Source organism: Ptychodera flava, assembly GCF_041260155.1.
Source record: "Ptychodera flava strain L36383 chromosome 23 unlocalized genomic scaffold, AS_Pfla_20210202 Scaffold_24__1_contigs__length_23054250_pilon, whole genome shotgun sequence".
NCBI lineage: Eukaryota > Metazoa > Hemichordata > Enteropneusta > Ptychoderidae > Ptychodera > Ptychodera flava.
Window position 1 is genome coordinate 16,560,716 of NW_027248278.1, and position 12,727 is coordinate 16,573,442.

General features: G+C 39.4%; 1 protein-coding gene across 1 annotated transcript; it reads left to right on the forward strand.

Annotated features, from left to right (window-relative positions):
• The first annotated feature begins 37 nt into the window (after positions 1 to 37).
• LOC139124449 (endoplasmic reticulum aminopeptidase 1-like) lies at positions 38 to 3,369 on the forward strand. The gene is made up of 5 exons (XM_070690587.1): positions 38 to 381; positions 819 to 986; positions 1,292 to 1,429; positions 1,783 to 1,861; positions 2,290 to 3,369. Exons 1-5 carry the CDS (start codon positions 167 to 169, stop codon positions 2,440 to 2,442), a joined length of 753 nt encoding a protein of 250 aa, XP_070546688.1. The 5' UTR covers positions 38 to 166; the 3' UTR covers positions 2,443 to 3,369.
• The last annotated feature ends 9,358 nt before the right edge of the window (positions 3,370 to 12,727 follow it).

A 12,727-nucleotide genomic window follows, 5' to 3' on the forward strand; every position in this document is an offset into this window, starting at 1 on the left:
AAGAACGAGCGAGAACAGCAAGTGAATAATACGGACGTATTGGGTGATCAGAGATCTCCAAAATCGAAGATGTTTGATATGACCTGTACTCATATTTGTTACAATATAAAGGTCCGATTATCTTTTTACTATCTCAAATAATAAGCCGTTTATACAGGAACTGACGATGAGTGTTGCTGTTGTTGTTGTTTTTCAGAGATATGTCATCAGCCTCCTCAGTGATAAGTTTTCAGAATTGGGTTTCACTTCCACGAACAGCGACAGCGTGAAGACACGGTACCTAAGGGAAAAGTTGGTGAAAATGGCGTGTGAGCACGGCTATGCGTCGTGTACAGAGGGAGCGATGCAATATTTCACAAGTTGGCTGAACAGCAATATCCAGTAAGACACACTCTCTCCCTCTCTCTCTCTCTCTCTCTCTCTCTCTAACAAAACTCTCAGTGGCATGCATGTGCGAATTTTGTTCAATTCCGAAAATGGTCAACGCCAACGCGGTCATTCGCTTAAATTTCTCAATGTTTATCCACTGAGACTTCCTCTTTCAGAGTCCCCCTTTATGACCAATTGGCAAATAAATGCTCGTAATTAAAAGTAAGTGAAATGAGGATGTTTTTAAAGGTATTCGGTCACCTGTTTTTTATTAGCCAATCACAGTTTTTACGCGGTGGCCGCTTTTTAAAAAGGGCGCCCCCACACGACCGGCCATGGCATACTTAGCAGCGTCGTCTGCATGACCCTTACCATTTATGGAATATGCAAAGTTACGGTGACTGTGTACCTTTTAGCTGATGTTGTTATCTCTGCTCATTAATACACAGAATACCGGTGGACGTACGAACTACCGTATATTCGGTGGGCGTGGCCAACTCAGATGCCAGCCAATGGCAGGTATTGTGGGATCTGTCAAACACTGTCACTTCCACTGATGACAAGCTCTCGTTAAGGGAAGGTCTGACCAAATCGACTGAACCCTGGGTCCTAAATAGGTAAGATGAAATCTTGCGCTGTGACAAACGCTAACAACTGTCTATATGCATGAAAAAATTATCGTAGAAAAACATTACTCGATACCTATTTACATTGAATGTGTATAAAAATATTATTACTAGATTGACATAATATTCCAATAGTAAAATTTTGTGGTATTTATCATCAAGTCATTCACGCATGCGACAAAAAGATTATCAATACACAATACTTTACAATTTTTTACGACATTTTTGTTGACGAAACTCTAATCAGTTTGTTTTTCAGTGTTATATTTATCAATAAAAACTCTATCACTTCACAGGTATATGATGTGGTGTGTGAATAATTCAATCATATCGTCTGGGGGAGAAAGACTTATTACGAGGGTCAGCGAGTCACCGATTGGCAGCGGTCTTGCAGTGGATTTTGTCATAGAGCATTTTGATGATATTCTTGAGTCGTAAGTAAAACCAAAAGACTTTTTTTTTCTGATAGAAATTCAAAAACAGACAAATTCTATGCACATCAAACGTACGTACTTACGTACGTACGTATGTATGTATGTATGTATGTATGTATGTATGTATGTATGTATGTATGTATGTATGTATGTATGTATGTATGTATGTATCAGACTATGTATCAGACTATGTACGTAATTTTGTATCTATATATCTATGTATGTACTTTACTTGAGATGCGTGGTCAATTATCACGTGTGTGCAAGGTTGTTACGTTTGTTCTGTTTGTTTAGTCTATTTGTTTTTTCCTTTATGGAGTTTGTCATTATTATGAGTTTTGGATTTTTTACAGAACAAGAGGCAACGTATGGGCTTTGACACGCATTTGGAAGACACTTAGATCTGTTAATAGGAACTCACAGCTGCAGCAGGTAAACCATTTTCAAACATTACGACCACGCACCTACACAGTAAACTACATACCTAGATGCTTTATTTTCCTCAGTATGCTGAGGATGAACCACGTACTTAACTGTGCGAGACTTGCGTGACTATCGTGTTTATCTGACATTTAATGACATTACACAGAATAAACCCTATCATTAACATTTTTAAGGAAAGGACAAAGGCTAATGATATAGACCATACTTATGTCGTGTTGTCATTCAATATATAACCTAGGTAACAATTCATAGAATGAATATCGAAGTCTCGAGAGATCTCGAGAGATTTCACAATCACAGTGAAATTGTCAAAGCACTATCAATGAGAACAATGCTACAAACGGCTCCATGACTTTGAATGAATACAGAAACTAATGCCTTCTTTCCCATTGTTATTTCAAATGATCATCTTACAGTTCATGTCCATGAGGAATAAGCTGCCCCAAAGTGCTGGAGTGAAGAAAGCTTTCGACATAGCTGTTGATCACGTGAAAATAAACATCAATTGGTTGGAGAAATATGAGCGAGATGTTGCGAGATTTCTCGATGAGAATTTTCCAAATGCGTAAAATTTTGTGATTTTTTTTTAATGCAGACATGCAGGTTGGCTATACAGGGAAATGAGTATGTTTTCTTGAGATTCATGGTCGATATTCGATAGATTATTTTCCAGAGTGTAAGTCAGAGTCTGATGTGGCTGTACTTTGTTCGGGAACAGTGTGCTGCTCTTGAACGAGGCTTTAATGATTGTAAGTGGATGAAAACATGATGATAACAACCGAACCATCCCTACCCACAGCCTAATGCCTGGTCAAACTGATAATTATTGACACAGACTGTGTCCCATGCGCTCTACACGTTGCCTTAGATAGCACTGTGGTATTGGCGTACCATGAATAGCAGAAACGCTTTCGTGTTTTTGTAAAATAAATATGAGAACAGTCGATGCGCAAGGATCGCTCAAGTTGACCATTAAAGGTACACAGTCACCTGTAATCTAAATATGCCCATATATGGTCAAAGGGGCGTTCTTTGGTATTGGCAATGCCCATGTGAGGGCGCTGTTTTAAAAAGCGGCCACCCGCTTAAATTCTGTGATTGGTTAAATTTTCTCTTTCCATGGTAACTGTGGCAAAAATTGGAACAGGTGACAGTATACCATTAATTAATAATAGAACAGAAGAATTTGCATAGGGTGAATCAATACATTCAGTCCTTTAAGCATTTACACTTTTCGTTGATATATATGGTAATGGTACAACTCTTCATTTGTAAGGTCTGACTATTGCAGAGGAAATAGGGAAGAAGAGCGAAAGAGACGAACTACGCACCTTAATCAATTACATTACTGCCGATTAAAAAACTAGATTAAAGTATATATATACTGTGATTTTTCAAGACCTTACCTAACAAATTGTTTTCAACTAAAATGTTACCCCGTGCTTTATTATATAAATATTCATGCAGTTGCATGACATAGTCATGTCTTTTAATGAGTGAACAAAAAATATTCATGCAGTTGCATGACATAGTCATGTCTTTTAATGAGTGAACAAAAACTGTGGCACACATGTAGGAAACTGGCAACGTTTGCAATTATATGCAATGATGTGATATCTCACTGTAGCTGAGCATGATTAGAGATTAGATTATGTGCATCTCAACTTACACTACTATATGACGTAACAACAATCTACAAGCATCATATATTTGTACATATTGACATAGTTGCATTGTAGTTTATAGAATTATATATATTTAAAGCTTCACAAAGGAAGTATTTGATAAGAACTGACATTTTTGTAACAACCTTTTAACGTAAGTGTTGTGGGTACGAAGTTTATGTTTTGAGGTGTTTAATCGCCATATCGTTTTGTAGACAGAACTTTACATTTGTTTATGGATATTGTTATGTCAAGTAAATATTTGTAATCATAAGATTATAATCATGAGATGACACTGTACATATTGTAATTGGGAGATGGTATAAAACTATTTCCCATGCTATAGTTGTAGATGGAAAGTGGATACTATTTAGCCAGAATTCATTTGCACTTTGTTACATGTTGTTCTGCGACACAATACTGAGTGCGATCACGTATACTATTGAAGACAGTTTTTTTAGATACACTTCTTCAAACTCTTAATTCATGTACCCCTCTCCCCTTCTACCCTCCCTGCAGTCTGTCTGTCTTTCTGTCTGTCTGTCTGTCTGTCTGTCTTTGTCAGCCTACCTTTCTCTCATTCTCTGTCTCACTCTTTCTTAAACTCTTAAACACACACAAACTCTGCAAAACTTCCTGAAATTTGCTGACTTCAGTCAATATCTGAAACCAACATATCTTCACCGTACTTTCTTTTTAAAATGTTCGTACATTTCGAGTCACAATTACTCTTTCACAATGTGTCTGAACTTCAATTAGTCGTATTGGTCAGACTTAAATATGCAAATGACAATCATATACGCGATATGCCCTTGATGGTATTCATAAACAGTTACACCGACTAAGTTTGTGCACATATAATGTTAGTGTAGATGTAACACCTAAGTTTTCTTTTCTTTTAGTATAATTTTCATGCATCTTATATGTATATTCTGTCAACAATGAATTTAAGAAATGAAATATATTTTGCGTATTTGTCTGAACTTAGCTATCATGTCTTGGTGATTTCAATTTAATGTAGGCCCTTGGGCTTACCTGAGACCTTCATGTATGGGGTGTAAACAACTTTCTAGTTCAATAGTGATTGGCGCTTTTTGTATTATGTGACGTTGTGTTTTTGATATTTACCATTTAGATATGTACATTCTCGCGGCTCTTTGTTTAAATAATATGCAGTATCGTAAGGTATTGTATGGCGTGGAACGGTAGGTATGATGTGGTAATGTATGGTATGCCATACCTGGTATGGTATAGTATTGTGCGGTGTGGTGTGATGTGGTGTAGTGTGGCATGGCATGGCATAGTGTGGTATGGTATGGTGTAATAAGGTGTGGTGTGGTATGGTATAGCATCGTATAGTCTAGTACTGTGCGGTACATTAGGGTATGGCATGCTTTGGTATGATGTGGGGGATCATCACGTGTTTTGTGGTTTGGTTAGGTATGCTGTTGTGTATAGAATGGCATGGTATAGTTCGGTATGATTTGGTGTTGTGCTGCATCGTATGACAGGGAGTAGATTATTGTATGGTATGGTATTACTTGGTGTTATGTGGTGTGATGTGGTATGTCTTGTGGTACTGTATGGTGTTGTGTTGCATGATGTAGTGTGGTACAGTCTGAAAGGAGGGTACTTCATTTGCATGCATAATTAGGGATTTAGTTCAAATTCGAACAGCGCCCTCTAGCCAGTGAGTGACGGTTATGGCATTTTTCGCCAGAATTTTATCCGCAGATATCTCAGCCTTCGTTTAGCATCCTTCCTGTTTTCAGTTAGCGGCTGAATTGTACTCTTAGTTAGTGTTCGCCGATGATTTTTTATGGGGTTTTATCGATTCGTTTTTGCGTTAGCCTTATTTTCATGGTTTTCGAGCGACCGAAATTGCCGTTCACTAAACACTGCCGCAAAAGCATATCCAAACTCAAATTTCTATGAAAAGTAGGGAGGGGACGTATCTTGAGTAGGTCCACACGATCTGAAAAAATCTCAGTGGCTTAAGCCTCCGTTTTTGAAATAAGTCTCGTTGAAGTTGACTATGCAGCGACGTTCATGTGTTAAATCTAACATGGCGACCTACAGCGCAGCGTGAGTGTACACCTAAACTCTTTCAGCTCTTTCTCGGTCCTCACCGGCTAACTTGGCAAATTTTTTCGGTTCTGTTTATGTTTTCAATGATTGTGACGAGGAAGCAAGACTGCAAGGTTGTGTTACCTCACTGGCCAACACAATCTGCCTGGCTGGCTTCTCGGTAAAGTCGTGGACAGTGCAAATGGAAAAAAAAACACTACGGTGACAGAAGGGCTACGTTTATCACTGTCTGCGGCCGTACACGTAGTATATTGGTAGACACCCGTCGTACTGACTAGCAGTGCTGTTTCGTTTATGAGTGATTTTTTCCGTTTTCGCATTCTAGTAGCTAGCAAGCATACAAAAACTGTAGGAAATAACATCGACTGCAAAAAATCTCCATGGATAAATACGGCTACTCTGTATCCCGCACACGAGTACGTGAATATAGATGCGGCTAGAATGAAAGCCGGTAAACAGCTGCGCGTTGCGGCCATCCCTGCTAGCATTACCGTGCGTGCTCGAACTACACTGGCACATTTTATAACTCATGTAACTAGCAAAAAATTTTTTTAAGTATTGATGGTCATAATGTGACATTAATTAAATACTTTATTTATATATAACATCAGTGACCCGAGATTATAGGAGTAAACTTTGAAAAAAATGAAAGATTAATCGTGTAACACCCGCGCCGTGTGAACTACAAGTGGTTTTGTCGCGTGGAGTGTACGTAGCGTAACGGGTGTTCGTATACTCATAGACCCTCGAGATCTACGTATACAGCGATATGGTAACTGCATGCCAACATTCAACACTGCCGCAAATACATGTCCATGGTCGCACGGTCATGAAAATTTCACCAAATGTTGATAATAGTTAAATGAATATTTTCTGAAATTTTCGGCTTGGCTTAAGACCTCTAAGATCATTATCGAGCTGTTTTACGAAAAAGGTGAAGTTTACTTCCGCATTTGGCGGGTCGACCTCGCCACCCACTTTGTAGCGATTTAATAAAATCTTCTCAACTTTTGTGAGTTTACCCAAGGAAAACAGATCATTAGTATGTATGCTACAACTGAAAGCAAAAATTATAGTCATAGCTATTGTACGTTTTGCTGCACGTCGATATTTAAAGACCACCCTTTCGCCGTATTTTATCCCTCACTGCAGTGGCGGTCAGCGTAACGAAAACGAGGCTCTCTAACACGAACTTTTATGCAAATTTCATAGGCTCCTTTCAGACTGGGTATGGCGAGGTATGGTTGGTTGTGTTTAAAGGTATACTGTCACCTGTTCAAATTTTGCCACAGTTACCATGGAAAGAGGAAATCTAACCAATCACAGATTTTAAGCGGGTGGCCGCTTTTTAAAAACAGCGCCCTCATATGGGCATATTTAGATTACAGTTGACTGTATACCTTTAAGTGCGATATGATAATATGATGTATGAGATATGTTGTATAATGTGATACGGTGACAACAGAGTATGCTCTCGAGAAATTAAATTTTAAAATGAGGCTAAATAAGTGACACAGAAAACTTGTGAAAAGTTAGAGGATCATGCTGAAGTTCAAGGTCAAGAATCTTACCGAAGATCACCATTTGCATCTGTGTATTCACTGATGTAGAGCCTTGCTAAACCCTGATACATAATTCCTTTAAATTCACCAATGACAATGACGTAATATTGATCATGACGTAATATTGATATCTTTAAAAATAAAGTTGTCTCCGTACCTCCAGAGGCTCCACTTAGCCATCACGTGACAGGAATACCTTGTCCGGGTCGATTGTTAAAACGCTGAATGATAGATTTTGTATTTTCTGAGCACGATTCAGTCACTCGAACCGAACCCGAGTATTCTTGGTCGTCAAGGTCAAATAGTGAGATCAAGGTCGTACATCTTCGCTCCATCATTTGTCGGCAATCGAGGCCGGTGGAAAGGTATGCTTGGGTGAAGAGTCGTTGGTGGCGCTGTTCCTGAAACTTCACTACTTCCACTCCTTACGGGTTGAATAAAAGCAATGAGCATTACCACTGTGAGAACCAAGAGAATCACCAGCAAAACGAGCCAAAAAAACTCCAGTAGGAGATGAAAAACCCTTTGGTTCTTCAATTGGCATTCTCTCCGATCGATGCGTCGTCGAGTTGAAGGAGGGCGTCCGAGACGACGGTCGACCTCGCTCGGATCTGTCTTCAATAACTTGAGTGTGCACCGGCTTTTGCGGCGATCTTGACGGGACGATGGATCTTGACGGGACGATGTCCTCCGTAAGATCGGAAAAGCTCCCCGTTACCGGGTTGCCGTAGTTGTACCGATTCGCGTCATCTTGTGTGTACCGATGCATTGCAGGCATACCTCGATCAAAGACCAAACTATCTTGAACACACGTTTCCAAGATGCCGACACTTTAATATCATACAATTACGGAGCTTGCGAGGAATATGCATTTGACCAAGTGCAAATACACACGATTGGACCTAATCTGGGATACATGTATCATGTAGGAGTTCTTGTGTACCAATTACTGCATCGCTAGACATTCCAGCGTGGACACTTTCTCTCGAGTTTTTAAGTTAAGTTATTTGTGTATTTTCGTGTTTTCCTCAGGTTGGTGGATAAGCGTTGAATTGATAGAGATCGAACTCTCTGTGGATCTGACTGTTTATGTAATCTTTATGCCATCCTCGACAAAGTCGATTTAATGGGTACTTCTAACAATTGCAAGCTGTGCACGCATATAAGCAATATACTGTACGCAAAGATGTATGACCGTGAGTTGAAAGTTATAATTTCAACGTAAACAGCAAATTGTTTGCCGACCGTAAACTTTCCATGGGGGCAGTAAGATCTCTGTGATTAACAATCAAACATTTGCTGTACAGTGATTGTTGCACTAAACATTCGACGATGCGCCCAGTTTAAATAAGGGAGAAGACTTCAGATTTGCGCCGTGTTCCATGTTCGGCAGCGCTATACGAGTGTTTCCGAAGATACCCAAGATACCAGCGAAAGTAAACCAGGATCCTTGAAGATGGCTGCGCCAATGGCAGCTGCCACGGAGTCCGACGCTGCGTCGCAGTCGATCAAGTGTGTTCTCGCCTATTTCTATATGCTGACGCTGTACATGACTTGCAATTGCATTGATTGATGAACAAGATTTAGATTCGCGTGTTAATTCTACGTATTACTGAAATACCAGGTCAAGTCTGAGGCACTTCAGTAGTAATGTAAAACATTTTATAAAAGCTGTTGAGTATTTAGGAAGAGTGTGAAACGAAGTTATTGTACTGAAAGTAAGTTTAACTCCTTTTGTTTTGAGGTGGACCAGTACGATTATTGTTACAACTGAGTAATAATTAGTACCACGGGTAAAATTACTAGTTTTTGAAGAATAATATGACAGAAATAACGGGCGACGCGCTGACCATTAACGTTTATTTGTGGGCAAGGGCGAGAGGAAAGCCAAAAATTAACGGGCGAGGCTTGCCGAGCCCGTTAATTTGACTTTCCCCGAGCCCGCGCCCACAAATAAACGTTAATGGTCAGAGCGGAGTCTGTTATTTCCATTTTATTATCAGCGAATCCAAGAAAATCGTCAAAATTTTCGAAAATTTCAGGAGCGAACTACAACTGGGCCCCAGAAACTGAGCAATACGCGACGCACTGTCATCCGCGCTGTAAAAAATTGGCAAATCCGGAGATGTTTTCAGAAAAAAAGTATCTCAACTTGGCCTACAAGTGCTCCATTTTATATTGTGATTGATTATGAATTACGTTTCAGATGTAAAGTTACGATACCTTGAGTTGTTTCTTATTATTCATATTCACGGGCATGTAAACGAACCATTACTGTGTATTTGTGGTCAGTCACGTGGTTCAGCTCGACCAATCAAAATGCGACGGGCAGGGCATGGTAATATAATGCTATTTTGTATGTAGACCTTGTCGACTTGATACAATCAGTACTATATAACATGGATGTTGTTTGTTCTACTGTGGTTGTTCGTCATTTCGTGCCTCATGACTCGTTACTATTCTAGTTAGGTTAACACCAGTATTGGGCTATAGTCGGCCATGCTAGGAAAATAAATTTGGCTGAGCTTTGGTCGGTTGCATTCTATCGTCTCAAGACATCGGTTACATTAACAATAACACAGCGTCTTCGACCCGACGACTTTCACGCACTCTTTTCCAAACGTTTGGTCAAACTATTATATATGTACTGTTGTACGTCCTCCACGAATGAAACGTACCGAACCCGGTAATTTATAAAATTGCCACATTTGTTCGGTTTACAATTCGCACAAAAGCTTGTTAGCCATCTACATTCCTTGAAATTCTCACAAATTTCCACAGAAAATCCCTACAATAAAATACATTCCTGCCATTGTGTCAGTTTTTGAGTGATGGATCTCACACAATTGATAATTGATTTGGTGAGTATAGACTCGTTTTAAATGACATCTTATGTCAACGTTAATAATTTTGAATTGATATCTTAGGACAATACATCGTTACGTCACGGTCTCTGGAACCGTTGTTTTGTGAAAACGAGTCCCGCATTAAAGTTTTCGTTTTTTGTTATTACAATTAATGGATAACGAACTCCAGTATTTCAATACTGTATTTAAGAGTAGTACAATAAACTATTGTTTATACACGAAACCAGTGAGAATTCATTCTTAACAGACATAGGTGAGATTGCATCGATCGTCAACCAACAACATCTTTCAACCCGAACACAGGTATTTACGAGTTACCTCAGGCCAACACATATTATATGGTGGTATGGACGTGTCTGCTTTTGAATGCAGCAGATTGACCTACAACTGATGGCAATTTACTGAGCTTTAAAGACACACAACATTTATTCATACGTATTTGTTGGTCTTAGCTCATTCATAAAAGGAAAATAACACATCAAATTGCCCCCCCCCCTCGATATGAAGTTTTGGAAAACTGCATATTTGACCGACGAAATGTTTGTGTCTGTGGTGTCAGGGATTGTCATGAATTACTTAATACAGCATCACGGTCACTCTGTGTGTGATGGCCGTCTTTCCTGAATGAACATCTTATCTGTATAGACATACAACCAAACAACCGCTGTCTATGATCAAAGTTAAAATAATGTGTGATACATTCCAAAGTTAGATATCAATGTTTTAGGTTGAATGTGCCTTACGGACAGATATTCGGACTCTCAAACTTTTTACAATTTTTTTCTGATTCACCACTTGTGGGGGCTCATCATAAAGCTCTTGGTTTAAAAAACTTTTCACCATCTCGGTTTTCCCCCATAGAGTTGACACAGGGATGGTGACCATTTTGAATTTCAAATCTCGGTAGATCTTGGGTAATTTGTTTCTTTAGTAACAAAATTTACATGGTACCCCCAGTTTTATTCTTAATTTTGAAAGAAAATGGTTGAAATACTCATTGAGGAAAGTTTGAGCAAAAATTTAAGTCGTGCACTTTCGAGGCGCATACTACCTTACATTCGTCACAAACGGTCAACCGAATTACTGTACGATCGTGTTCCACAAGACGTGGAGCTGATCATCCTCATATGAAAGAGTGTATTGTACGCCATTGGTGAAGTGCCTCTAGATTCAGAGCAAAAGCCACATAGGACACCGTGACACGTACAGGGCGCGAGACACACCCTGGCACTCGTCCAATGGATCCCTTGAAACCGTTTAAGAGTGATCGCGCAGATGCAGCCACAGAGGTTGGGCGCCTGGAAACAGTGAATATTATGGGACGGACGTTCGTTTTTGTTTAGTGCACACAAAATTTATCGTTCTCGATGGTAGATGTATAATAATAAAATGATATTTACTTCTGTTAGTATTATTTATCAACACAATTTTTTTTTTATGTTTTACAAATGATTCGAAGTTAACAACTGACAGTATTGAGTTGTGTTGACGTATGAATTAATTTCCTTTCTCTACCGGGTGTTCTTCCCCTTGTGGATGAGATTGTTCGGCACAGTGCAATGTTTTGCTCCATACTTACAACTTCTTCAGGTACATCTACAGTGATGTAAAAGTCGCAGTAAAAGCTGATAATGATTGCAATTGATTCTGCCCTACTCATCCGGAAGGGGAACTGAGACAGAGCTAGCTGAGCTAACTTTTGGTAACAACAGCATTGCGATGACCACCTCCAACTCATTCACAAAATTCCAAAGATCGTCCCTGAACAAAACGTGTTAAAGTAGTACGCGTCTCAATAATTTTGGAAACAAAAAGTTTCGCTCAAACATTCCGTTAGGAAATTTTGCGCAAGTTCGCAATCGATGATAAAAGCCAGGGATTGAGCGTGCAAGGTGTGGCACGAGAGAACAAATAATCATTATATTTAACAAGATTTCAAATTCAAAATGGGCGTGTATGTCGGGGAATCAAACTCTCGGTTTTTCAAAAAAATAAATAACTAGTGAAAGGATGTTTCACTCAATGAATTCAAAATAATTCTCCACAAGTTGGAGACCAACAAAGTATTGAAAAAGTTTTAGAGTCCGTGTAAGCTTATATGTCCTCGGGGTGCATTATTAGAGTACCATGAAGGAAAGGAAAGACAAAACAGTTAAGTTCATTCCCTATAAGTTTTAACTGTATGAGGTAAGCTGCGTAGGGGTAAGATTTGAAGATCCCTTTTGGCGGCAGGGCTTTGAAGGGTACAACCCTGCGTCGTCTGACGGCTTACTAGTCTAATGTGGGTTGTGATGGATGTGTCTTAGGGTAGTATGACAAAAGATGGGTGTTGCGCAAAAAAGGCGCGAAAATTCTTGTAAATTCTGCCACAGACCCTACGTCGTCTCTTTTTACGACAGTCTTGCCGCGACGCTTTCACCAGGCTTTTGAAATTCGAATCGGAGCTTACTGGACTTTTCTTGATCAGTATCAGATGACAGGTGCCTAATTATAAGGAAAAGATCATTTACACAATGTCGCAGTATTAGACAAAATCCTCTATTCTCACGAGAGGAGGTTCAAGTCTGGTAATTTGTTTCCCTGCCGTGGTCGCCCTTAAAACTCGTGTGAGTAGACAGTTCAGATTAAATATAACTAATGTTGACGCGTTTCCTTTGTCCTTTGCGGTCAAAT